The 26,947-nt window shown below is 58.5% G+C and overlaps 8 protein-coding genes across 8 annotated transcripts; all 8 read right to left on the reverse strand.

The window, feature by feature from the left end:
- Positions 1-956: 956 nt before the first annotated feature.
- LINJ_32_1700 (conserved hypothetical protein) lies at positions 957-3,260 on the reverse strand (the record flags this gene model as incomplete). Its single annotated transcript, XM_001467809.1, has 1 exon — positions 957-3,260. One exon carries the CDS (start codon positions 3,258-3,260, stop codon positions 957-959), a length of 2,304 nt encoding a protein of 767 aa, XP_001467846.1.
- Positions 3,261-5,155: 1,895 nt separating this feature from the next.
- Positions 5,156-5,908, reverse strand: LINJ_32_1710 (conserved hypothetical protein; the record flags this gene model as incomplete). Its single annotated transcript, XM_001467810.1, has 1 exon — positions 5,156-5,908. The coding sequence occupies one exon, from the start codon at positions 5,906-5,908 to the stop codon at positions 5,156-5,158; it is 753 nt and encodes a 250-aa protein (XP_001467847.1).
- Positions 5,909-6,908: 1,000 nt separating this feature from the next.
- Positions 6,909-7,577, reverse strand: CPC2 (putative chromosomal passenger protein; the record flags this gene model as incomplete). The annotated part of the gene is made up of 1 exon (XM_001467811.1): positions 6,909-7,577. The coding sequence occupies one exon, from the start codon at positions 7,575-7,577 to the stop codon at positions 6,909-6,911; it is 669 nt and encodes a 222-aa protein (XP_001467848.1).
- A 1,983-nt stretch (positions 7,578-9,560) lies between these two features.
- Positions 9,561-12,323, reverse strand: LINJ_32_1730 (conserved hypothetical protein; the record flags this gene model as incomplete). The annotated part of the gene is made up of 1 exon (XM_001467812.1): positions 9,561-12,323. One exon carries the CDS (start codon positions 12,321-12,323, stop codon positions 9,561-9,563), a length of 2,763 nt encoding a protein of 920 aa, XP_001467849.1.
- Positions 12,324-14,200: 1,877 nt separating this feature from the next.
- LINJ_32_1740 (conserved hypothetical protein) lies at positions 14,201-17,695 on the reverse strand (the record flags this gene model as incomplete). The annotated part of the gene is made up of 1 exon (XM_001467813.1): positions 14,201-17,695. The coding sequence occupies one exon, from the start codon at positions 17,693-17,695 to the stop codon at positions 14,201-14,203; it is 3,495 nt and encodes a 1,164-aa protein (XP_001467850.1).
- A 983-nt stretch (positions 17,696-18,678) lies between these two features.
- Positions 18,679-19,560, reverse strand: LINJ_32_1750 (putative NAD+ synthase; the record flags this gene model as incomplete). The annotated part of the gene is made up of 1 exon (XM_001467814.1): positions 18,679-19,560. The coding sequence occupies one exon, from the start codon at positions 19,558-19,560 to the stop codon at positions 18,679-18,681; it is 882 nt and encodes a 293-aa protein (XP_001467851.1).
- A 1,552-nt stretch (positions 19,561-21,112) lies between these two features.
- LINJ_32_1760 (conserved hypothetical protein) lies at positions 21,113-21,523 on the reverse strand (the record flags this gene model as incomplete). The annotated part of the gene is made up of 1 exon (XM_001467815.1): positions 21,113-21,523. One exon carries the CDS (start codon positions 21,521-21,523, stop codon positions 21,113-21,115), a length of 411 nt encoding a protein of 136 aa, XP_001467852.1.
- Positions 21,524-24,733: 3,210 nt separating this feature from the next.
- LINJ_32_1770 (putative protein phosphatase 2C) lies at positions 24,734-26,425 on the reverse strand (the record flags this gene model as incomplete). Its single annotated transcript, XM_001467816.1, has 1 exon — positions 24,734-26,425. The coding sequence occupies one exon, from the start codon at positions 26,423-26,425 to the stop codon at positions 24,734-24,736; it is 1,692 nt and encodes a 563-aa protein (XP_001467853.1).
- Positions 26,426-26,947: the final 522 nt, after the last annotated feature.

Below are 26,947 nucleotides of genomic sequence, written 5' to 3' on the forward strand. Positions count from 1 at the left end.
AGAGTTGCCAGCAAAACAAGCGAAAAAAGCCCCTCGTTTTTTTTTTCCTTTGCAGAGCTTACTGCACTAGTCCTCGTCAGGTAGAGAGATGATAGCGACGAAGACGATGAAGACGCGTGGCGTCAATGGCGGGAGGAATAACACGGCCGGGACAGGCGAAGAGGCTGGCGAGAGTGTGTATGTGTGTGCTAAACGTGGTGGTGGACGGCGGTGGGGGGAGGGGGAGAGGGCGCGCTGCAGCTAGTGACAGAGATTCATCTGGATGAAAGGATGTGGCGCGAGAATTCGTGATTAGAAAATAAAGCTCACCACGCCGTGCCAACAGAGCGTCGGTAGATGCGCAATGAAATTCGATGGGGGCGGGCGCCACCGGAGATGCAGCCAGAATCAGTTCCATGGAGTGACGCGCGCGAAAAAGGCCGCGTGTGAATGTCGTCGTTCATCGCCACCGCAGAAGCACAGTGAGGGGATTCACAAAGGAAACCACAGGGCAGTTGGATAGCGCAAAGCAAAGAGGCCGGAGTGCTTCACAGGGGAGGACGTAAGTTGAGCCCCCGCGACCTGGAGTGGGACTCGCGCGAAAAAAATAAAAATGGCAACATCGCACGCGCGGCGGTGAGGCGAACCAATGAGAGGAGATGGAAGGCAATACTCGCCTCGAAGGGGGTCTGTGAGGCCGCGTGAGGACAAGGTTACACAACCACACACAAACACGCAATCGTGCCTTTACAGGGTTCCCCGTTACCTACTGATCGTTCTGCTTTTTTTTTGTTTTGCATCTCCAGTGTCGAGCTCGCCCAGCAGCCTGTGATTGACGTTATGCGAAGGCAACGCAGTTACAGTCTCTCTCTCTCACACACGAGGGATGCATGTAGCCTACAGTCAAGCACAACTTCACTTCAGCGGACGCAACAGACGCGCACATCTGTCGTCTGCGCACAGAATAGGAAGCGCCCTCAGTTCGCACGTGTCTTTTTAAGCGGCGGCTGCCCCGACTCTTCCTCTCCGGATCCTGCTGTGACGATGCAAGATGACACGCGGTCGTCCCTGCTGCCGCCTCCGTCTACGCCTGTCTTCACCTCTTTTCGAACGGCTTTCGCAACGGTGCGCCGCTCCCAACACACATCGTCGAGGCCGCCACTCGCTGCAGTTTGACGAGATGCCCGTCCACGCCCAGTTGCCGGAATAGCGTAGCCCAAAAGCGCAGGTGGGTAAAACCGACGGGGTGATTCTCCGCTGGAGTGCTGCTCCGCCGCGAAAACCGGAATAGAAACCAAGCCCGACCACTCATCCCACAGGGAGCTAGGGTCACCACCGATGGCAGCCGCAGCGACAATGCATCTCTTCACCCACTGTACAGCCCTCCGATAGAGGCTGGCCTGCACCTCGGGCACGGCGGAGACGGAGGCGACATCACATCGCAAGCTAGCAGAGATACGATGAAGGCAACGTCCGGCCATCCCAATAATAGGGAGCACCAGGTCTTTGCGCTCGTGACTCGTACGGCCGCTGGGTTCCCGCTCAGATGTGCCCCACGCATCGCACATGTCCAGGGCAGCCTCCACAAGTCTCTCGATACGCTCCGTTGATCGATCCGGGCACTGCAGCATCATCATTGTGTCATACAGAATCAGCTTCAGCTCCGCCTCCACCAGAAGCGCGCGCTGCTGCACGCAAGCATCGTAGCCAGCTTGCGCCTCCTCCCACTGCGCGGTCGCGTCAAACAAATCATTCAGAAGCGCGCGGCAAAACGTCTCTATGCCGATTTCCTTCATCCACGAGTGCATGGCCGCTGCCGCCGTCCTCAGTCGCGACTCACGCTTTTCCATCTTGGTAAAGGCAGTGGTTGACGCGTGGTAGAGTTGCGCACAGTGCACAACCGAGTAGAAGACGGCGCGCAGTTTATCCACTCTGGTGGCAAGCACATCCAAGTAGCCCAGCTGCGTCTCAGCATGCGTGCGCACCGCCAGGTCCTGCAAAGCAGGCTTCTCCGTCACCAGAGCCCACGTGAGGCACACAGCATGGCGGTCAAGCAAAAACGTCCACAAGTCCGCGTCGTCTGAAGCAGCAAACATATCAGTCACGGACCACCGGTGGTGGGAGCCAATGTACGTTGCAAACCATTGGTGCAGCAGATAAAGGTAAAACTGTGTCTGTGACCCATTCAGGCCGCGCCACGGGCCGGTAGATGCGGACGCCTCGCCGTTGTCCTCCATCAGCCGCTGCATAAGAAGCCCCAGCGCAGGAAGGAACCCCTGTCCTCTCGGAACCTTTATCAGAACGCTCAGCAGCTGCTCCTCCAATTCCTTCAGCCGCGCATCGCGAGACAGGGACGAGGCTTCCAGCATCCCACCCACGTCTGAGGGCCTCGTCGTGTCGGTGAGGCGTGTCGTGTGTACGTACAGGGCAGACGCTGCACGCATCCAGGAAGAGCTCAGCGTTGCCTGCCCAACGGCGACAATATCCTTGACTTTATGTTCATTAATCTCGCTCTCCTCATACTCACGGAGCAGCTCAGGCAGGGCGACAGATGGCACCTGCAGGTCTCGCTTAAATGTCCGCCTCACGAGCATCTCCACAAGAGGCTCGGCAGGCTCGCCGAGGGCGGGCAAGACTGTTTCGCTGAGCCACAGCCGCTCCACCTTTCCGATCAGCGGGTAATCGGCGAACAAGTGTGCCGATTCAGCGGAGAGCCGCGCAAAGGCTTGCAGAGGCTTCGCCAGTGCCGCCTCCTGCTCCGCCACAAGGGCAGCTGCCCCAGTGGCCATCACAGATTGGAGCTCCGACGCAGCGCTCTCGGTGTGCTCCAGCACAGCGGCAAGTCCAGCCTTTGCAGCGCCAGAGCTGCCCCAACAGAGCCGCCGATACAGATGCCAATATGAGTCGACGAGCTCCTTCTGCACCCTTTGCACTTGCGGAGAACTCGAGCTGGACAGATCATCTGGGCAGGCACCCATCGTGGTTTGTGCACCCTGCTCGCTCAGTCCAGCAAGCCACTGCTCCCAGCGAGTCAGTGACAGCGGCACGCAGCGCACACTCGCCTCGTACACGGCGTGGTAGTGCCGCAAACCTTGTGCGCGCCCACGGACCGAAAGATGCTGTCTCTCCCTCTGTGCCTGCCAGAGGCTCTCCAGCGCATCCAGTGTTGCGTACACCGACGCGATGGACAGCGTTTGCGTGCCGTTTTTGACGTAGTCACCGCCGCACGCGAGCAGCGGTGTGATCTCTGTAGCGGAGTTCACGTGTTGCAAGGCAGCCATGTTTCGACACGTGGTATGTATTTATGGGTATGTCTGCAGCAAACGCTCCACCGGCGCACCTTCTGCGGAACAAGGAGGGTGGTGCCTCCTGCGCTGGTTTCGGCGACCCAGGGCAGCAAACTGCGCCTCTTATGGAAGACAGAGCGACAGAGAGAGAGGTGGAGGTGACGAGAGACGGAGCGTGACGGCATGCGACGAAGCACACTTTCCTGGAGATCCTCGGTGCCGAGCAAGCGACGTGGTGGACAGGGGGCGAAGACAGCCCAATCGCGAGGACACATGCAAGAGATAGCAACAACACAACCAACGTACATCAGCGCATCCCTTCTCTTCTGTCGTTTCCGTGGAAAGATGCACGTACGCCTTCTTTGACTCGCAGGCATAACGAGCAGCAAAAACGCCAACGAGAGAAGAGCGCGGCACACATGTGCCGTGAGAAAAGTCGGCCAACACACACACAAAAACAAAACACACGCACACACAGAAAGCAAGAAGACAGTGGGCAAGAGTAGAGACGGGTTTGATCGGCGGCCCCGGTTCCAATAGATGGCGAGCAGGGCGTGAAATAATACACGTCAACGAAGGAGAGCGGGAAGAAAGAGAAGGAGAGGCACAGCAGGAAGGGGTGGGCGTGAGCACATTCGACTAAGCATATGGGTCTGTGTGCGTGAGCGTGTGAGAGGTAAAAAGGCATGCATGTATTCTCTCTCTCCATTTCCACCCGTAGAAACAACGGGGGACGTCGTAGACTTCAACCCAGAAGTTTCGTCTCTCGATAGAATCACCGACCCTGATCAGGAGATACACCTCAGTACGTGTTGTCTCAGGGTCCCGCGCACCGCCACTCTCTCCCTGCCGGAAAACCACGCAGAACCCACGAAATCCTGGGCCAAATGCCGAGCCACCTCTGGCTGTGGCACGATCAGGCACCTACGACGTAAGGCAGCGGGGGTGGAGGAGGAGGAGGAGGAGGAGGAGGGGGTCTGAGCGGTGCATCGCTGCTGACGTCGGCGGTCCGGTGCTGGACGGCGTGGCGTCGCAGCGGCCCGCGATCGTGTCAGCAGGGCGGCGCCATCCATAGGAGTTTAGGCGGCGTGCCAGCGTGGCTCGGACGTATCCCCTCCCCCGCCACCCCTCCCCTCGGTCCTCACACGGCCTACTGGTGTGGGTGGGTGGGTGGGGGGCTGAGTGCCACCGCCGATGAGGGGGCAGGGATGCGCCAGGGGTGGCGACGGGGCATGATGGGCGAGGGTGGTAAGTAGGGTTGGAGGCAGAGGTGGTGCTCCGATGACAGTGTCGGCGCATTACTCCAGCACGGGTTTATTGCTCCTTGGGCGCGACGCCTGGCGAGCCCCCTGAGCGGCTGTGTCAAGAGCCCTTGAACGAGTGTTTTGCGGCAGAGAACTGGACACGGTGAAACGAATACACACGTATATCTTCACTGTCTCGTTCAAGATCCTATTCTGATCCCACGCAGTTCGCATGATGCAGATACCGCGAAAAGGGATGTTGTCAGCACGAAAACAGCGGAGCTCCAGCGGAGCCGGGGCCGGAAGCCGCGCAGAAGCGTATCTATAACAGTGTGCACACGTAGATGGCTAGCGCCCATGTCTTGTGTAATCGGACAAGGCCGAAGGCTGCGACGTGCATCACGTGCAGGCGTGCCGATGAAACACCAACGCTTCACGTCCAGAGGCACTTGCAACGGTGCAAGCACACAGTATTTGGTGAAGTTGTTTGCCAGGATAGAAGGGGTGCGCGCACCGACAAAAAAATGTCAGTGTATCGCCGCCGCTTGTATGTTCTGTGAGGATAACCTTCGCTCCTCATGCATCGGTAGATTCTATGAAGTGAAAATGCTTCTCGCCCCTTCTCGTCACTGTAAGCTGCTCCTCTCACCGCTTGCACGCCATCTTGGAGAAGAAGTCAGACAGCTTCATCTGCATCTTAGTAGACTGCGTTGCCACGGAGGAGGATGGATTCTCGACAGCAGTCTGCTCGCGAGCCGAAGCAGACAACGTCGGTGTAGGAAGCGCTGACGGGGAGGCGAACGGTGAACCACACGGATGCTCCGGTGAAGTCGAGACGAACGCCCGCGAGGACCTCTCATGGGGTGTCGTCGTCACGGTTTCCAACGACATCGTCGAAGATAGCTCTTGCTGCGGCGATGGGGAAGAGAGGGACCGCGCTGCAGAGACAATCTTCGGCTGCGTGCTGCTGCCGTTGGTGCGGCCATCGCAGAGTGGGGCTAACGATGTCCTCTGAGCCACCGGCGTTCGCGAAACGGCCGCCCCAAAGGCCTCATCTGCTGAACGCTTGAGACCGACAACGCTGCCGCCGCGGACGAGGGCGACCTTCGTCTTGCCAAACAACAGCGCCTCCATCTTTTCCATGCCATCACCGCCCCTCAGAGGCAGGGTGACTGGCGCGCCGGCAGAAACAGGTGAGCGCTCACGGTGTTGGGTCGCCGCTGCCGTCGAGGACGTGCTTGCGGCGGTTCTGCTCGACGGCGCAGCGGCGCAAAGCGGCGTGAAGTCGCTCATCTCTGGTTCGCTGTCCGAGACGATACGCACCCCCGGTTGCGCCGGCTGTGGAGGGGCGCTCGCGGTCGATACAAAGACCTCATCGTCGTCAAGCAAGAGCGCCATGACCGGAGAGAGGCCGGAAGGAAAGAAGCGAAAAGAAGGCTAGCGATGTGTGAAGCGACGGAAACGTCGAAGCAATCTGTGGAACGCAAGTCGTGGCTTCACAGGGGCAGACTGGGGCAAGTCTGTCGGCTCGAGAAGTGAAAATGAAGAAAAGAGAGAGGGTCAACGAGCTGCAAGGGGCCCGGAAATCGAACATATGAGCAGGGGATAGTCACCCATGAGGAGGAGGAGGTCGGATAGCAAGAGGACAGGAAGAGGCGGTCGTGTAGACGCGAACGTTGATGTGAGCAAAACAGGTAAGCTCGGCACATACGTCTCGCCTACAAGCCTCACAAGCATAGAGGCAGGACTACAATTTGTTCTTTTTGAGCACGGCACAGGTCTCCGGGAAAGGACCTTCTCACGCAACAGCATAGCCTACTTCATCGTCGCTTGTCGGCAGCAACTCCGCGGAGCACCGCCATCCGTCTGTGGGTCTACCTGAGTGCTTTCTGATAGCCGGTGTCGATCCGAGAGTGACAAAGGGCAGGAAGAGACGATGAGAGCGAGAGTGAGAAGAAGAAAAACAGATCGGGAGCGGGTGATGCTCCTTTACAATGCTTGCCTGCGCGCATTCTTGTGCTACACACACACACACGCCTAAACACATCTAAAGGAAAAAAGAAGACGCCCATGCGATCAACGCTGCTGAGAGTCGGCCAGGTCTCTTGCCATGCCATAGTGCGTGAAGAAGATCTTAGTGAAAAACGGAGAAGGCAACAAATTAAGAGAGAAGTCAGGAGAGACAGTGTCGTCCCAGAAAGTCTAAACCGGCGTGGAAAAATACACAGGGATGTATACGTACGCCCAGGCGTGTGTCTAGTAGCAAAGGCATCAAGCACATCACCATACGGAAGCGCCTCATTTGGCCGCTCTCTCTCTCTCCTCTCACTACCGCTCCATTCAAAAGCTCGAGTAGAACGAGGGAGAGAACGAGAAAGGGATGGTGTCGTGATGATCGCTATGGCGCGCCAGGTGAGGCGCCTGCCGGGGCGAATCCTGTAAACTCTGGTGGGGTGCTAAACAAGAAGCTCTCTTTGTTGGCTTTGCGCACATCGGAGTCAATGACACAGATGGAGGCATCGCCGATGACATCACTGCCCACAGCTGCCGCGCCGCCACCTCCTTTCAAGCCCTGCGTTTGCTGAGACGACGGCGTGGACTGTAATGCGCTCGAGAGTGCCTGACGGTTGGAGTCGATGGCGTGCTGCTGGGCGAGCAGCCTGCTTGTCTCCAGGAGAGATGCAGTCCACTTTGCATCCATGTCGGGGGACGTCAACCCCTCGACATTCGCTGCAGTGACGGCTGTCCCGAGATTGCCCTTTCGGTCCGCAGCGCGCTTGAACTCGAATCCAGTCGTCAGCCGCAGCGGGTCCACCGTCACGGTGTACTGCTTCTTCGCGTTCGTGTTGAGCTTCGCCACCACGCGGTGGATCTCTGCCTTGTATAGGGCAAGAAACTCATCCGATCTGTCCGGCTGCAGTGCCAGCTCCGACAGCTCCGCCGCCACGAAGTACTTGGTTTGCAATGCGTGATTGATGCGACTGAGATGGTGGCGCAGTTGAGCCGCCTCGCGCGGAAGGACGCGAATCTCCTTGAAGGGATCGACGTCGCTTCGATAGCTTGGCATGACTGCGTGCTGCGCGCTCGACGCACGTCACAGAAATCAGCGAGACAAGGATTGCCCGCTGTTGGCTCGCACCTGAAAATTGGTGAAAGCGTGTGAGAGCCAAAGAAGATCGAAGTGACCTCAACGCTATCTTAGGGGGTCCTTTTCCCTCTTGAGATGGACGGCAGGAGCACATGTGCTCGGGAAGGAAAGGAAAGACAAGAGGTACGGAGGAAGAGATGTGCGTAAAACAAAGGTACTACGTCGTTCCCGTATCGTGCAGCATCACGTCTGAGCAGAGACAGCTGGCGCCACGCGACAATCAGACCGGGATACATATGGACCCTGACGACAGACAGGGAGGGAGCCATAAGTGCTTGCTCATGCACCAGCAGACGCAATGACTGCGCTGCTGTGCAGCTGCAGAAGCGTCTGGCTCGCACGAGATGCCGCCGAGCCGGGAGAACAACTCGTGTGCGCACGCCGCGTACATCCTTTTGCATCTCTATATACACATATATATGCGTACATGTGTATGTGTCTGTGCGTGTTCGTGTGCCTTCCGATGCTGCTAACGGAAGCGTCTTTCTCCCTCTCAAAGAGTCAGAAGAGCCAGGATGACGGAGCGAGCATCGACAGAGCGTCCTCGTGTGCTGGGTGCTCGCCTTCTTCTACGCAAACCTCCAGCAATACAAAGGCCGGCCTCGAAAAGAGAGTTCTGGCTAAACCATCACAGCACGGGCCTCAGACACCAGCAGCAGTGGACAGACACACTTACACACACGCGCGCGCGAGATAACAAACTAAGAAAACGGGCCACTCCGTTTTTTCTACCCGTCAAGCCGTATGGCAGCCCCCCCCCCCTCACCCCTCCCTCCCTCCCTCCCCGCCACTTCCCCCGCCAAAGCGGCATGGAGGGGCGAAAGGAATAGAATACACAGCGAGCAGGAAGCAAACTCATAGAAAAGGAGAAAGACAGCTAAGTAAGCGGCAGCTTCGGCTGCTTGATGCGCGCGATTCACGGCTTTTACGCACATGTTTGTGTGTGCGTGTGCGTCTGTCGGCGGCGCCCTCTGCGTGTGCGTGTGAGTGTTTGCAGGTGAAAGAACATCGCCCCTACCGGTGTCAGTAGTCGCATCGAATGCCGCACAGCCTTTGCCGGACTCGCCGCCCTCAGTAGGCTTTCTCTCCCCTAACTGTCGGCTATGCACCAAGTCTTTGCACGAGCCCCACCTGAACTGTAGTCCAGGGATGCCGCTCGTCATCATGACAGCAACAACGCCACACTACCTCGCAGCCGTCCTTCTCCGAAAAGAGAGAACAACAACAAGCATGGAAAAGATAGTCGAATGTGGTCAAGTAGAGGCAGCACGAGAGAGCGCACAGGAGCGCTGCGTGATGGAGACACACGCACGCACACACATGCACGCAAACATACAACATACACAACAACACGTAGTCGAGAGACCGTGAGCAGGGACAAGGGGTGCGGAATAGGGAGAGAGAGAACAACAACAACGGGCAATAAAAAAAAAATGGCAGTCGGGGTACAGGTGCGTGATGGTCAACAAAAGAAGAGAAAGGAGCAGCTTCTACCCGGGCAAAGCTGGCAAGGAACGTCACAAAAACAAAGGTAACTGCGGATGTGTGTGTGTGTGTGCCTGGGTCTGTGCGTCCTTGTGTCGTAGTGTCGGTGTCCGGAGAGGGGCGGGGCAGGGTACACTCTGGCGAAGAAGAGGTGGTGCACCAAAACGAGCGCGCGCGCCATAAAGTGCCCCTGGACCAGCAGCACCGTCTGGCGCTTGTCGGACGTATATGCTGGTGAACGCTGTATTTGCCTTTAGCGTCAGAGAAGGGAACGGTGTATGGACGTCAAACAAACAGAACAGCCAGCGTTGCGTCCGGCACGCTTGCTGCACCGAGTGGCTATATGCATCCTCCTCTCCCCCTCGACGTTCCCGTCGCCTTGCCTTCCCTCTTGCTCAGCGACGATCTGTGAGTACGTCACTGGGGATCGCTCTTGCGCTCAAAGACGTACACAAGGCGGCCGTTCTTGTACGTGTAGCAGAACCGCTCGCCCCCTGGGGCGATGGCCACTGTAAGTACCTTGTTCGTGAACGGCTCCGGTATCGCCTCCTCTGGTACCCCCATCCCGAAGCCGTCCTCCTCGATTGTTTGCGACGACGGCCGGGAACTGCGTTGCGCCGCTAGCGTCTGTGACCAGGCGTCGGCAAGCGACTTCTCCAGCTCCTGCACCCCCACCACCCCGCCAGCGACCGCGTCATCAGGCTCGACGAACGGGTCGGCGCGGTAGTGGACAAGAGAGTTCGCCAGAGTCAGCGACGAGTGCAGCGGCTGCCACACGGCGACAGCGCTGTCGTAGAGGCCTGTCACCACCGTGCCAGAGATGTCGTCCACGGCGACGGGGAAGCGATCAAAGATGGAGTCATTCTCGTACAGTGAGTCGAGGTACTTGGAGACGTAGTTCATCACGGGCATCATGGCGCACGGCTGATCCGGCTTGCGCAAGTCCCAGAGCTTCAAGCTGAGGTAGTCGCGCGTCACAACGTGGTCGGGGCCCAAAAAAGAGGCGCCTGAGATGCTGCAGAGGATCTCGTCGTACGCCTGGCAGCTAAATGGGTTTTGCTGCGTCGTAAGCTGCGATGAGATGGCGTATTTGCGGCTCTCGCGCGATGGCGGGTCGCGCAGGTCGCCAATGTTGAGAATGCCGGAGCTCCGGGTCAGCAGGAACAGCGAACTGTGCGTCGGGTGAAAGGACGACGCGGTGACGAGTTCCTCCACCTCGTCCAGGGCCCCCGACGGCGGCCGAAGGTCCGCGATGCAGGTTGCCTTCGTCGTGTCCGTCGCCTCGAAACTCCACCAGAAAACTTGCAGGTCCTCGACGCTCATGAACGTCTCCCCGTCCGCGGAAACACTCAGCGCTTGAATGCTATTGGTCACCGGACCGAACTCCTTGATGGGCAGAATGGCCGGCTGTGGTGGCAGGCGCGCAAAGTAGCGCGACCCAGCAAAGGTCTTGCCGATTACCTCCTCCATGCCCGCGAAGGCGTTAAATGGACTGAACCCCTCACGGCGCACGTGAAACAGCTTGATGACCCGCTCGTTCGCGGTGAGGTAGCTGATCATGCTCGGCGAACACCGCTGGCGCACAAAGGTCAGACACTTCACGTACGGCTCTACCGCAACGGAGGTGAGGGCGTTGATCGACTTAACGAACGCCTTGTGCGAATGCCGCCGCAGCACCTCGCGGCCACGCATGTCATGGGTAATGTTCTCCGTCGCTGCCGAGTCTAGGCTGCCGCACTTGTTCGGCGTTGCGCTGGTACCGGTGCCGTCGTCACTGCTGTATCGCAGCGAGCCCCGCGTCTTGCCACAGACGCCGTGCATTTGCCCAGCTGGCGAAGCGCGGACTTCTTGTTGCTGCATGAGCGACTTGCTGCGGCGAATGGAGGAGTTGTAGGTGTCCGCCGTACTCACCTCAAAATATTCAATGTGGCCGCTGTAGTCGCCTAGGCACAGGCCCAGAACTGGGGCACCGCTCATAGGGTCCAACAGTGTCGCCATCGCTACTACACTCACAGACTGCAGGGCGCTGTCCTCTCCATCGGTCTGCAGCGGCGCCCGGAAGGATTCAGATAGCATGTCGCCAGACTCGTCCAGAAAGCCAGTATTCTCGAAGGAGGCGTTGAAGGCTGCCTCGTCGAAGCAAGGGCTCGGGCTGTTGCTGCTACCTCCGCAGCCGCTCGATAGGTTCCCCATAAGGGCGGCGGCAGCGGCACCGGCAACAACGGAGGAGTGACTAGTGGATGAGCGAGGATCCGACGCGGACGCCCCGGCGGCGCCGCCAGGGGCGGTAGTGATGTTGTCTCCGTCTTCGCAAGCGGCGGGCGAGGGCGTCCCTCTCATGAGCTCCGTACTTTTGGCAGCGTTGTGGCTGCCAAAGCGCGGCTGTGGGGACGGCTCCTTCGGATCCGCCGGCAACGCCATCGATTCGCTGTATGCCTGGCCCTCCGCCACCGTAGCGCCTTCCGCCACGTCAGCCTCATCTCCTGCGTTTGGATACTCCAGTGGGTAGTGCAGCTTCTGGTAAAACTGAAAGGTCGTCGTCGCACGGTGCACCGTGCCGTACAACCGCTGCTCGACGTTGTGGATGTGCTCGCGCACGCTCTGTGGAGCCCTACCGCCGCCGTGGACGTCGGCACGGTGCCCCGACTTCCCTGCACCGCTAACAGCGCCGCCAGCGCGTATGGATCGAAGCGCGGAGCGACTTCCAGTCGACGCGGCCATCATCATGAGATTCTGCTTGGTCTTTCCAGGGGTGCGCTTCGGTGACGGTATCGCCGGCTCGTTGTAGCCGCCGCGCTCGGGCACCTCGCTGTCCGCCCGCGAGCTGCGAGCGGAGCGGTCCTCGTTCGGCTCATAAGCTGGCCCGCGGTCAGGCACTTCACTGCCAGCGCGTGAACTACGATACGACGCGTAGGGGTCGCGGCGCGTAGCACTACTGGGACTGGCTGTCACTGACTCTCGCTGCGGAGCCTCGCTGCCGGCACGAGAGCTTCGGCAGGCAGCCATTTGCGCGTCCTGGAAAGAACCGCTGAAAGGGGCCGCTGGCCCTTGCTCCGAGCGCGCCTCGCTAGAGGCACGAGAGCTACGCAGTGATCGGAGCTGTGCCTGCTCTCCGGTGGGCATTTCCGGCGATGGGGAGAGCTTCGGATGCACCTTCTCCACCGCCTTCCGTGGCTCCATTTTCGTAAGGGCAAGACAAGCGAACGCGGCAAGTGGGCGACTTCACACCGACGTAGAAAGGGCACAGTGTGCGTGCCTGCAAACCACTCGTGGCAGCAACACGCGCGACAGCTCTCAGAGGTGTGGTGGGTGGTGGGTGGGGGGAAGGGATCAGGGAAGTGAAGTACGGGGAACCTCAAGACAAACACTGATGAGCTTGTGAAGAGAAACGAGTGGAAAATACGACAAAAAAAAAAAGAAACACCACCGCGCTCACACACGCAAATACCCGCAGGAAAGTCCCACACACAGACGGACAGAGATTGTGTGTGCGTGGACGCGTGTAGGCGCGTGTGTGTCATACAGCAAGTGAGAGAACGAAGAGCTGAAAGGTGCAGGAGGTGGGTGGGCAAGAGCTGATGAAGAGTGCAGTGCGCCTATGTTGTGCCTGTGGGGCTGGGCGGGTGGGTATGGGATGCACGTGTGTTTGGAGACGTGTGCGTGCCTCCAACAGCATGCGTTGATAAGTGCGTGTGCCGAAAGTAATCGATGATGATGATGATGAGGGGGTGGCGTGTGGTTCCTTAGATTCAATTGTTTATGTGTTCCGGAACTGGAGGCGGTAGTGAGCAGCGGTGGTCGTGTGGTCCCCATACACACCCACACACAACACAAAAAGAAGGTGACGCCACCACGAAGGCATGAAAGCGCATGTTGGTGGAATCGGACGAACGGTGAAGATTGCGGGATGAACAGCAAGACGCATCAAAATAGAAGAGGATGCAAAGAAGGAGTAGAGAAAAGCGGCGTTCTAGTCCATTGTTTTTTTTTTTGCGCATCTCCTTTGGTGGTAAACGGCACGTGTTCTCCACCTATCCGCATCCAGAGCGCGAGTCTGTGGAGGCACAAAACGATCGGCGCCGTTGAGCAGGGGCTCCTTCTGCTCGGTGAAAGAAGATCCGCATCAGCACCACTTGTTGTCGGACACGTCGATGAGGAGAAGACGCACATCGCGCAGAGCACGGGGGGGAGGGGGCAGCGACTATGCCTCAAAGAGCTGCGGAGTCGGTCGTGCCCGTCGAAGAGGAGCGGCACAAGGAAGCATCCGACCTCCCCCATCGCCAAAATAAAATAAGTAGGGGCATGCCACGAGGCGGAGGCGGATCGCATGTCGCCACTCCCAGCAGAGGAAGGGAGATACTCGGCAGGTACACATCCAAATGGCCCACAAGTTTTAAGTGAATCTTTCTCTATAGCGCTGAAGCACTTTTCATTTCGCGCTTGTCGCCCGCCGGGACCAGGTTTCCTCCTGATGGTGTCCATTGGCGCAGTGCAGAGGGCCGCCAACGAAACCTGCACAATGTGGAGCGACAGGTCATGGTGTGTGCGAGGAGGTGAAGAGAGGCGACAAGAGAAAGCCGGTTTCGGTGGCTCTCTCTCTCGTCGCCTCACTTCCTGATAAACGACAGTGAGCAGGAACAGGCAGACGCACATGAACTGAAACGCATGCTGGCTGCCGACGCAGTCAACACTGACGCACACACACACACACAGATTAAAAAAAAAGCACAGAGAGAGAGAATGAGAGAATGACGGAGAGGTGTCGTGTAGTGCGCCGCGTGGGCCCCTGCCAGAGGAATAACCCTCTGTCTCGTTCTCTGTCTGATTCTTCCTCAGCCGTCTGCAACGTCTATGAGAGTAAGTCTACACTCCCGCACACACTCCGCCTTCTATGGTGAAATCGACGACGTGCGAATCCACGGAGGCACAGATGCGCGCTGCACACGGATCAGGTAGGAAGGCAAAGCACTTCGTCCCGTCCGTTGCGGCAGGCCCTACCTTGCCCCTCTGCTGCGTGCGTCGGTTTCCCTGCCCCCCTTGCGAGGGTCAGCACTGAGTTAAAACTCAGCATCCTGCTGTCGCAGCACGCCGAAGCACTTCGCCATTTTAGCAATGTACGCCGGCTTCTTTGTAGTCTGCGGACGGAAGGTGCACACGTCTTCCTCAGCCTGCTGGGCCTCCTCCGCCTGCTCCTTGCGTTTGGCCTCGAGCAACTGACGCTTCTCGAGCAGGTAGGCCTGGTACGGCTGGTAGTTGCGAGGGTTCAGCATAGAGTGGACGCGGGCGTTGCACTTCACATTGAGCGTTGGCTGAAACGTCAGCCCCTCCACCTCCTTCGCCTCCGCGCGCTTTTTGGCCTCCTCGCGGTGCTTCGCCCTGCGCTGCTCATCAGCGTAAAGCCGCTCGAAGAAGCTCTGCTGCTGCACTGCCGGGGCCTGCCTGTTTGCGCGCTGGCGACGGCGATCCTCCTCCCTGGCTGCGCGCGCCGCCGGTGATATATTTGGTTTGAAGGTGCACGGGTCAACGTACGGCGAGGCATGCTGCTTCACAAAAAGCGACGTGAATGGAACGCGCTGCCGCTCCCGCTGTGCCACAATAGAGGACATCTCTGGGCCCATGGACTCGTTTAAGAGCGACCTCGACACCATGTTCTGCACGAGCCGCGCGCTTGCATTTGTTGTCCTGGGGGTGAAGACGGGGGCCATCTGCTTCTCCAGTTCCCGCACCGTTCGCGAACGGTTAAAATAGTACGCATTCTGCCGTAGAAGGAATTCATCAAAGAGGGCGACGCGGAAGCTCTCCTCGGCGCGCGTGGCCTCTCCGCTGTCTGCCGGCGACTGCGCTGTGCCACGGCGACCAACCCCGCCCCCCACCTCTGCATCGCCCGCTTCAGCATGTTGCCCGTGCATTTCTGCTTGGCGCCTGGAGTTGTACTTGCGCTTGGCCTTCTTCTCCTCCAAGAGCGCCACGGCCATTGGCGACATGTATGATGTCTGCACTACGGCCACCGGTGCCACAGCGCTGCCTTTCATGCGTGACTGAGTGGGCGATGACGACGCGGCAACCAACCGTGGTAAAGCTATCGCTGCAGTGGCTTCCTCCCAGTCTGTCTGCAAGATGGTGCTCATGAAAGAGCTGAATGTCTCGCGTGAGCGGGCCGCGCCGCCACCGCGGGCGCAGCGAGGCGCGCGTCGATCAACGCCGCAGCGATGTCGCAGTAGAATCAGCTCCTCCCGCGCGAGACGGCGGTACTCCATCTCCTGGTCAAGGATTCGCCGACGTGACGCCGCCGCCGACAGCTCCGCTGGATAAAGACGCTTGTACACAGACTGTAGGGTTGCTTTCAGTGTGGAAGCGTCTAGAGATGGCTGCTGGGAGTCGGGTCGCGCCAACCTGGGGCGCGTTCCGGCAGCCTGCGCCTCTGCTCCGTCCTCCTCTTCCTGTAGCGTTCTCTCCAACTCCCGCTCCTGCGCAAGTCGCACCATGGCCCGCGTGCCAGGCGAGAGAAGCGGTTGGAAGGTGCACTCGGCCATCTCCTTGGCCCGCAGCTCCTCCTTGACGCGCTGCTGCCGCCATTCCGCAGGCCGCGGCAGCGCCGTGTTCTCGTGCGGAGGTGTGGTCGCCGACGCCTCCGCCACGGAATGCTCCGCGTGCGCCAGGGACTGGCGCTCCGAGCAGCGCCACCTGTTCACCCGTGACAAGTCCCGGGATCTCGGCGCGCTCTCTGTGGGCAGAGGCACCTTCGCATCCGATTGGAAACCTGAGCTGGCACCACCGCCGTCGTCGGGAAGGAGAACGACGCCAGAGCGCACGAGCCGCTGACCGAAAAGCGGTGCGCGATCGACTCGATTCGCGCAAAGGCTCTGAGGCGGGTGCTGGCACTCACTTGCAGAGGCCTCGGTGGTGGCGGTGTCGTCGACGGTCACGTGATCGCAAACGCGGGTCTCTTCTGCGGACGCAGAGACAGCGGACGGCGCCGTTTGCGCGGTGTGAAAGTCCACCGTGGCCACATCGGCGGATAGTTCGTGCATCGCCTCCAGAGCGCCTTGCAAACTCCACCTCCCGAGTGCGTACGGAGGGGATGTCGTCGTGGCCCAGCTAGCAGGAGGGGTTTGCAGCATCGCCACTGCCGGCGGCCTAGTGTCCGGTGTGCCGTACAGGTCTGCCAGAATCGATGGCACGTCTTTCTTAATGGGGCTGATACCACTCACATCGGTGCTCAGCGCAGGGCGAACGATGAAGCGGCTGCCGCTCAGACTTTGTGTCGCCACCGGCGTTGCCGCTGATCCTGCTGCTGGTTTCACCGGCGTGGCAACCTTCTCGCTGAGCGATGCATGACTCTCACCCTCGTTCAAGCTGCCATAGGCTGCCGGCTCCTTTTGTGATCGTGACAGCTGGCCTACGACGGCGGCGTCGCCGATCCAGGAATCACCGAGAAGCTCGCCAAGGATGCTCGCCGCTGTCTTACCCTCGGCACGGGGAGGGCCTCGCGTCTCCGACGGCATTGCCCTCTCGCCGGAAAGGGGCACCTTTGAAAGATCCTCGAAAGAGTCAGACGGCTGCAAGGCGCGCTCACGACTGATCACCGCATCTGACGGGAAGCGCAGCACGTGAGCCTTCCCGGGTTCACGTTGCGCGAGCAGGCTCGATGATCGACGCTGAGGGGCGAGGGAGGCGACGGTCCTGGATGGGTGATCAAAGTTCGCGCGCAGTCGCTCCAGCGCCGTCTTGCGTGTTGCAGCCCACTCTCTTGAGTCAGCATGCCGCGAGACTGCCGAAGAAGCCGCAGATGACAGTATTGCTGACTTGGCACCTCCGATGCTGAGGTCGCTGCTCGCAATCGACGGTTGCCCCTCCGACCGCCGTTCCTTCTCGTGGCGGGCCGCCCACACACCCTCCGGGGTGTCCGACGAGGTGCCCTCAGAGACCGCATCCGTGCCCTGGCGAGCGCGCACCACCTCCTGCGCCTCCTCATGCGCTTCGTGCGGCAGCACTGCCGGGTCATCGTCGACGACAGGTACGATTGCTTCAATTGTAGCGTCTTGCTCGATAGCAGGATCACTCGTAGCGTCACCAGGGTCATCTGCTGTTTCGGCTTCGTGGCCAGAGCGATCCTCGCTGCCATCATTATCGTCGCTATCGGCGCGATGAAAGGTGCGCATTCGCGGCATGTCAGGCGACCCAGCGCTTGTGCCCCTCGCCGTGGACGATATGGCATCCGTGTAGCAGGCCAGCTGCTGCGCCGAGTACGTTGTGAGCACCAGTGCGCCGCTGCGGCAGTCTTGAAAGGCGCTGCTAGCCAGTTCATCGGCATAGTCACGTGATTCAGCACTGCTGCTTTCTCGACTGTGATGGCGACGTGCGCGGGGGCCTGTAGGTGGTGTCAGATGCTGCGCGGTCAGCTTTTCACTTGTTGCATTCAACTGCGAATTCTCCTCCTCTTGCTGCAGCATTGGTGACGCCCTTGGCGTTGCAGAGGCGGAACTGGAGGTAAGCCAGTGCGACCTAGGCGGTGATGTAGCCACGATAGGGTTCGACTCGCTTTTCAACATGCTCCCCCCTGTGTCCTGTGCGCTGGGCTCCATCTATGCAGCGGCGATTCGAGGCAAGAGTCAAAGAATGGTTTGACTTTGTGTGTGTATGTGTATGTATGCGCGCTTGTGCTTCCTGTGCTGTTTGCCCGTGCCCAGACGCTCTCGGCAGCTGGGGAGCTTGACTTCCTCTGCACACGAAGCGCTCGCCAGCTCAGTTCGCGTGCTGCGTCGATGCGGGCGTACACGGCTGCCCCCCCAGTAGCACCCTCGCTGCACGTCGGCCCAGTTGGTGAGGCAGGGTAGAGCAAATCGATGCGAGCACGACCAGATGCGTAAAACCGAGAGAGGGGGGGGAGAGAGATTCAAAGAGGTGTCGCGGAGTAGCTCTTTGCGACGCGGATCCTGAAAAGAGAACAAAGGAAAACAGGGCACACTCGCGGGGCTGGAGCTGCAGCGATCGGAGGTGAACCTTGAGGCAGGTCAGCCACCCACTTGATCTCGTCCATCCGCGGCACCGTCAGAGCAACTATGGATGCACTCGACACTTGGGGTACAGATTGTCCTGATCAGACCTTTGTGGTCTTGATGAAAGGGAGACCCACATGCAGCAAACGATAGCCGCACTCACCACGAACACGCAGGAACGAGCGAAGTAACAACATCGTCGACGTAGTCATTGCGGTGGTCAGAGGCGCAGACGCAAAAGGGGGCAGGGCGAGGCCGAGAGACCCAGCGATGAGCGGATAGCGTCCTCCCGGATGCAATGCTCAGGATCACCACAGGGTACCATGCTCACACGTGGAGCAGAAATGCTCGCCGCGAAAATGACGGCGGAGCAACAGAGAAGGACGAGGAGGAGGGTGGGCGCGCGCGATACAGACGGTGATTCGAGGTACCGCAAATAAAAAAAAATGACCTCGGCAGAGTGACCAGCACATCAGCACATGCCGCTTCGTCGATGCGACAAGAGACCAGTAGCAGCACGACCACAGTAGCCTTCTTTAGAGGTTCACTTGGCCCTGCAGCTTGTGCGCGTTACGGCGGTGCACGAGCTCGCAGGCGGCGACGTACCGCTCAAACTGGTCTCGGGCCTCATCAGATAGGCTATTCAGGAATTCGAGCTTGGCCGTCTCGAGCTGTTTCAAGTACCACTCCGTAAAAAACTCCACAAAGTCGTACGGGAAGCCCAGCTCATCCTCGTCAGTCTGTGCCTCCCAGAGGTCGGCGGATGGGGCCGCATGGCGCGTGTTCTCCGGCACCCCAAGGACCTCGGCGACGAGAAACACCTCGCTCTTGTGTAGGTCGGAGATGATCTGCACATCCACGACACCGTCGCCAGCCTTGCAGAAGTAGCCCAGGTAAAAGTCTTCGTCCTTGTTGCCGGTGCCCATGACAACTGCCGGCGTACCTTCTTGGGTGAGCAGCTGCGCCACGTAAAAGCCCGTTGGGGTACGCATGTAGCTGCGCAGCTGCCCACGCGCAAAGGCGCCGCCGTCAATGCCGACAGCCTTCTCTACAAGCGTGACGAGTTCGGTGTGAAGGGCGGTTTGGTCAACAACGACCTCCGTCGCACCGCAGGCGGCGATGTTCTCCTTTCCCCTCCTCAGTGCCCAGTCACTACTGTGGATGGGCTGGCACAGTCCCACGTTTTTCTTAATGGGGCTGTTGTGCGCCCGCATTGCGCGCGCACACATGGCGAGCACGACTGCCGAGTCGATCCCGCCCGAGACACTCGTCACGCAGGCCTTCAGACCGCACCGGCGCATGTAGTCGTTCAGCTTCGCGCACTTCATCTCAATCCACGCACCCGGGTCGAAAGCGCGGGCCCTACGGTTCTCTTTGAGCACGCGCTGGAGCTCTGGATGAAGCGGCGCCACCGGCATTGTCGCTGTTTTCGAGGCGTTTACGGAGAGGAATGCGATACAGCTGTAGCGTCGTGACGGCAGGAGAGCCGGAGGTCTCCGTAGAACGAAAGCAAAGAATCGAGAACGGCTACGTCCACGATGACGGTGGTGGTCAGAGCTGATAACGTCGCTCTACTCGCCTGCAGCGGGTGCGGCAAACAAGCTGTGTGGCTGTTCGGTGGATTGTCCCCTTACGGATCCGGCGCGAGCGGGAGGTGCTGGAAAAGACAGTCACCCCAAGCACCGCGGAAGAGCACGAATGTGGAGAGACGATGTACAAAAGACGAAGTGAGAAGGGCAGAAGGGAGCGGAATCCGTTCGTCTAGCGCCAACAACGCTGCAAGTAGGCTGCGCGTTCAACGAGCGGTAAGCAGCGCGCCAGCAAGGAGACCGGGACTCTCAGGAAGTAGCGCGCGTCTAATTTATTGGGCGGTACAAAACGGCAGCCTCTGAAGCCCCTTCTCCAGCGCGGTAGCCCCTTGCCAGCCTTACCCGCACGATTGCCGCGTCTCGAGAAGAGGGAATAGGCGAGCAAAGCAGGCACATCTCGCGTGCCATCCTGCTCAGCAAGGTAGCGGGCCGCATTACAAGATGCGAAAGTACTCTAAAGCCTCTTCTGTTTTGCCCTTTTCTTCCTTGTTGTTGTTTGCACAATGCATGTTCCACGTACGGGTGTATCGGCATGTGTTTCACCCCGCATGCGCTGAGGGGAAAGACGCTTATAAGACCACCCATGCACACCATTTCTTGCTTACGGTGTTCCACGTGCATGTTGCGTTTAACGAGAAGATCACTACATCAGGAAAAAGAAAAGAAGGAGGGGGAGCACAAGACGAACACACGCACACACGCACACGCACACGCACACGCGCGCATGCCTTGCAGCGATCGCAAAATATGCAAAAAAAAAAAGAAAGTAGAGGAGGAGACACATCAACGAAGAGCTCAACGAACCACAAAAAAGAAAGAAGTGAATCATAAAGATACTCGGAATGTACAAGGCTTGGAAAGACACAGGTAAAAGAGGAGAAACAGCCTGTGGGTGGAGGCAGAAGGGAGGGCACCCAAAACCAAAGCAGAGAGTGCTGGCCTACTTGAACGGGATGGTGGTGTGACGTCCGCTTGCCATGCCCTTGCCTGTGTTTGCTCCCGTGCTGCGAGTGTCGTACATCATCTCTTTCACGCGTGCAGACAGCACTAGTGCTGCAGCACATACGCATCATAGCACTAGACGAGGAAACAGAAAAAAAGGTAAAAATTGCCCACGCGGAAGACCCGGTGGAGGGGAGGGAGGGAGGGAGGCGCGAACGTACTTTTTTTTTGTTTCCGTTCTTTTACGAGTAAAGGCAACTATGAAAACATATCGGGAAGCTGATCCACAGCTGGCACGACGCTACACGGACACATGTTCATCCACTCCGGCGCGAGGGCCCAGAAAATACGGGGGCATGGGAAGCGATCATCACCACAGGATAAACACCGTACTGGTCGAATCCGTGCTGCGATTCCGAGCGTCCTTCTTTTCCTTACCTTACATATCAGCGTTCTCGATGGCGCGGGCGCGGCGATGCTTCTCCAACAGCTTGAGGCGGTAGGAGTGCGCCTTGTCGGCGTCCACGGTGCGGCCATTCGTGCGGTATGCTTCCATGAATTTCTCCTGGTATATCATACCCTCCAGAATGGGATCAGGGTGGAAAGTGCCTTGGCGCTCCTTCTCCTCCACGTACTCCCTCAGAATCTCTCGTTTAATGCGCTTCCCATCCTCGGTCTCCACAAAGTTCTCCATGTGCACAATCTCCGCGTTGCGAATCCACGTGTCGTCTTGAATGGGCTGCAAGTGCAGGCTGGCAAAGTCCTCCGACGGCATTGTGAGCACGCCATCCGCATGGCCAACGGCCACGGGCCCTACCTGCATCGAGTCGCTGTCGGTTGGAGCCTCCATAATCAGGCACAATGGGGAAAGGGGACACACGGCAAAGATGAAGAGCAGAAGCGAGAAGCAGACGGAGACCGCGCGGCAGCAAACTTGCGGAATGTTGGTAGAGTTGCAAGGCAACGTTGCAGAGGTGTGCTTGAAGGTGGAGCTGAGTTGGACAGATCGGGGACGCGCGGGCCGACAAAAGAGAGGGCGGGTGGTGGGCGTGCGAGTCCCGCATGACAGACGCGCCGTAAAGGAAAAGAGCAGAAGGGGAGTAGTGGGCAGGCACAAGGAAGGCGTGGCGGGAAATCACATGGAAGCGGGCGTTGAAGTCCGTGGCCGTGGGGCCACGTGCGGGACGTCGCGAAGGGAAACGGTGAAAGCGCAGTCCCCATGCGCGACGTTCACCGCGCAGCACCAGGGTGCGTGTGTGTCTGTGTGTCTCGGTCTTGAGGGAAATGCTGGGTGAAGCTGAGTGATTGGTACACGACACCGCGTCGCCTGTGCAGCTCCATGAGCTTGCGTCGTTGTACCCCTCCCCCCCAAACACACACACGCTCTCACAAAAGGTTTCCTTCTCTTCCTCCACCTCCCTCCTTTGTTTTCCTTTTTTTTGTACTTGTGTGTTGCCGAAATCGAAGAAACCGCCCCTGCTTTCCCACCCGTTCCCTGACTCTCTCTCTCTCTTGTTGTCTCCTTCCTGCACCTGATATGAGCAAACACATCTCGTTTCCGCCTTCTTCGTTTCTATATGTATGCAAATAATACATATGTAGATGTATATATAGAGAGGTGTGTGCGTGTGTGCGTGTGCTTCTCATTGCTGTCATGTTTTTGTGGAATGAACAGCGCAGGGGGAAGTAAAACAAAGTAAAAAATAAGCATAAACTCAAACTCGCGACAGAGAGAGACACACACGCATACGCAGACAACGAGGGGAGAACACACACGGACACAGCACCCTCCCCGCTCCCTTCCTCCATCTCTCTACCAAAACCATCACCACCGCCGCACAGGGAGAGAGATGGACACAGACAGACAGATAGCAGCCCCCCCCCCCCAACCCCGAAGAATAAAAAATAGGGCACGCACAAACGTCACATGTCAAGGCCTCACATCTTCAGGGTTACGACGGCTGGTAGAAGCCGCACGCACGAGACCGATACAACACAAGACGACGGCATCACCCAACACAGGCACAGCCAGGCATGTGCTCCCGACACAGGCGCAGAGAGAGCAGAATGTTATGAGCAAAAGACACAACAGTGAACGAGCAGACAAAAAAAAAAAGAAAAAGGCGGAGGGCGAAAACTCGGGAAGAAACCGAAGACTGACCGCTACCGAACAGACCTTCAAACAAAGTTTGCTTTTTTCTCCTCTGCGGCGTGACGACTCTCTGCCACCGTGCATGAGCGTCAAACCTCCCTCCCGCCCAGGCCTTTCACGGGCCTCATCCGCGTGGTGCGAAGAAGCGCTATAGTCATGCGTTACAGCAATGCACCGACTCAATCACCCGAGTAGGGCGTCTGCCTCGAACACTACCCACCTACACCCCGCCCCTCGCAGGTCGCCTCACCGCCGCTCCCCCTTGTGCCGGTCGCCACTCGTGGTGCATCCCCCTCGGGGTGTGGCTCGGGCTCTCCCCACACCTCTAGGCAGTGCGAGGGCCGGGGGGGGGGGGTTACGCTCGAGTCACGCTGGCAGGTCGCCCATCACATAGATGGTGCAAAAGTTTGCACCGCCATACAAGGCAGGACCGCCGGCATCAGCAGCGGTGCATCGCTCTGACACCCCCTCCCTTCCCCCAGGTCGTGGGTGCTGGACCCTGTCACCATCAGACGCCGCTCGGCATTCGGCAGCGAGAGGGGGGAGTGGGAAGGAGCTGCTTGGCTTCTCCATACACAGAGCGAGTGTGCAAGACCGTGACGTACGGAGCACTGCAGCAGCCCCCTCCCCCACGTCTGTCATCGGTGTTCATCAGGGGGTCGAAAATGCCGACGAAAACACAAGAGAGAAGAGACGCAGCCAGAGCACTGCAGTTCAAGTACAGAATCACGCATACGCATACACACGCAAGATAGAGGAAGAAAAAGACGCAGCGGCCTTCTCAATGTCGAGCGAGCAGGCGAGGGAAAAAAAAGGTGTTGGAGGACGTTAACAACAAGGGCCCGTGACATACCTGTCTGCTTCAACTACAACGGACAGAGGAGAGATGTGTCACGTGGAAGTTGCAAGAAGAGGCGATGAGGTAAAGGTACTCTTATGTGTGTGCGTCTGTGTCTGTGCTGCAAGTGAACCGGCCACTCTGTATGCGTCGCTCTCATAAAAAAAACGCCAAAAATACGAAAAAGACGTGCAGCAACCGCACACACACACAGAATAAATTCTTGTTAAAGTCTCAGCTCTGACTTGCCGCATCTTTTCCCCTTGTACAGCTGCGGAAGGGGACGGCGATCCACATCCGTGGAGTGCCTCAAACACCTCGCAGTCACTAACCTTGTAATGTCTTATTGTCTCATTCTTGCCGGAGAGGCACAACACCGGAGGGTTCCCACGTCGTTTGATTGCGTCTGTGCCAGTGTGCGCTGGAGTGCACCCGAAAGTACAGCGCTTCACTGCATGCACACACGCACGCGCGAGCAATCCGGCACGCGCCTTCGGCGTACTGGAGAGTTCACCCACTAAGTGGGCGATGCCCTTCGCTTGCGATGCAGCATAGAAAGAGGAAGAGAGGAGAGTGCGAAAGAGGGAGATGATGGAAAAGGAGGAAGTGGGTGAGGGTGGGGGCCGGTTGGGTCCGGTGCTTCACATCACACGAAAGCAATATAGGCAAGCAGACAAAGACAGGTAGATGAATAGCGAAGAAAGCAAAACAGAAAGCGAATCGGACATCGCTCGGCAGCGGACATACAGCAACTCTCACGATACAGGAAAAGAACAGATGCACACACATGTATCTACGAGCTCCCTCATCCTTTCCTATGCCCTCCAGCGACAACGGGCGCCAGCGCACGAAACCACACCACAACACCCGCACGTCTCTATCAACACAGAAACGCATACGCAGCCGCGCAGGCCGAAGGCTCTCGTCTTCTTACCTGCGAGCCGCCTTCCGTAACACGATCATCGTCTCAGCAAATCGCACACACATAACGTGGGCTGTGAAGCATACATGTAGCCCTATAAAGTCTGTACGCAATAGCACTGGGTATCAGGTCCGCGGCGACGCCTCGCCTAAACACCCTTGTCCCTCATGTTGAAATCGGGCGTGGACCCGGTGGGAGACAGCACCTTGGGGTGGAAGCTCATCGCTGCAGAAGACCCATTCGACGTGTCCTCACAGTCTCGGCTGTCACGTGCATCCGCGCCAGATTGATGGCTGCTGGAGCTGTGCAAGGCTTTCGTCAACGCAGATCTGGAAGGCTCTGAGGTCATCTTCGCGGAGGAGACCTTTGGCGATACCAGAGGCGACTCTTTCGGCTCCACAGAGCCGACTCCCTCTTTTTTATGGCCCGATGCTGCTGCTTTGTCAGCCGCTGCGGTGCTTGTCTTCCCTGCAGTACCAGGTGTCAAGAGTACGCCGTTGGACACCTCCGACACGGCGGCGTGCGAGCGAGTATCATTCGTGCCGGAGACGGTGCTGTCGTCGTCCGCCACGGATGCGGATGCGGCTGGCAGACGGGGCGGCACCATATGTGGCGAGCCGGTGATGGTTGCCTGGGCAGTTTGAGCACCGCCTTGAGGTCCGCGCTTGAACTTCACGATGACAACAGACATGTTGTCGCAGCCGAGCCGGAACGGCTGCGGGGAGAGACAGGCATCCATCAGCTCCTCACAGATCTTCCCAAGTGGCACACGCTCCTGGATGCGCGGCCGCACAAAGTCCACGACCTGCTTGCTCGACATGATATCCCAGATGCCGTCGCACGCCAAGACGGCAAACTCGTCCTTGTCGCGATTGAGCTTCGTGACCCGCACCTCCGGCGCACTCGTCACCGCCTGCATCTCCCACGATACCTGCGCGTTGTTTTTGAACATAAAGTCGCCGATGGCGCGACTCAGAGCCAACATACCGTTCACACGGCGGTTCAGCACGTAGCAGCCGGCGCGCTCGATGCGCATCTGCTCGGATGGTAGAAAAGGCTTGTGATCCGTGCTGAGCGCATCGACGCTGCCGTTGCGGCACATGACACAGCGGCTATCGCCGGCGTTTGCGCAGTACACGTCATCGCCGTCTAAGTAGAGCACGACAGCTGCACACCCGCCGCGCTCAAAACTCGGGATAGAGTGCAGATACTTGTCAATCGCAATAAAGCCGTCGTAGAGGGCCTTCGAGATTTCGCCTTTCATGAACGCCTTTGTCTGATGGACAAACTGAAACATGTACTCGCCGCAGTACTTCGCCGTCGCGGCCCCGCTGTGGCCATCGTAAACGCCGAAGAACCCGCCCTTCTCGAGGAGCAGCAACGTGTGCGCGTCCTCCATGGAGCGACGCCATCCTTGCATACTACTTGAGCCGTACTCCAGGAATTCGTTCTCCCCGCTGACGCTCTCCTTTTCCTTCATCGGCTCACTCATGATGTCAGCGCGGCGCAGCAGCTCATCGAAGTTGGGCTGCCCAGCGTTGCGGGCCACCCATGCGAGCACAATCTGCAAGAGCTCCAGCCATCCCATCAACCATCCACCGATGAGAACGGTGAGGGCTACAATAACGCCATATGAATAGTAGCCGTAGCCCGTCATTACTGTGAGGGTAACGAAGAGCAGGATGGAGCGGACAATGTAGGTGCGCCGATCACGCGTGTGCTGCTGCAGCATACGCGCCATCTGCACCTGCTGCTGGCTCAAGTACTGCATCTGCTTTGCGGAGGACATCGGCTGTTTCGCGGGAGGTCGTCGCGGCGGGGCAAGCTTCAGTGGAATCATCACGGAACACCAGTCAAACAGACACCGATCCACACCTGGCGCGTGCGGAGAGAGGGGGAGAGAGAGCCGAAAGCAAGAGCAAAAAAAAAGAGGAAAAGAAGGGAACGTCAACAGAGGCTTTTCAACAGACCTCTCGCAGATGGCCCGGCCCTTTTCTCCAAGGCGATCCCACAAGGCGTGGGTGTATAGAACGGTTTGCCTCGAAGAGGCACGCGGAGGAGCTTGGGTGAAGCGAAGCAACTCACCAGCTGCGGTCTCTTTCTGTTGTGGTTCGAAGAAAGGGGCAGATCGCGGGAGGGAGGGAGCCAGGTGCAGACGGACAGCCGGTTCAGCAGCAGAGAAGCAAAGACCCAAATGATGAAAACGCAGAGCCTCGATCGGGAGATACCTGTGGCAACTATCACCTTTCCTGGCTCCAGCACAGCGAGCCCTCACACACACACACTCAGAAAACGCCGGACTTTTGTTTTTTTTTCTCTCCCGCGTACAGATACACAGACAAGCGCGTACAAGGAAGCTGTT

The sequence above is a fragment of the Leishmania infantum genome, chromosome 32 (genome assembly GCF_000002875.2).
Source record: "Leishmania infantum JPCM5 genome chromosome 32".
NCBI lineage: Eukaryota > Euglenozoa > Kinetoplastea > Trypanosomatida > Trypanosomatidae > Leishmania > Leishmania infantum.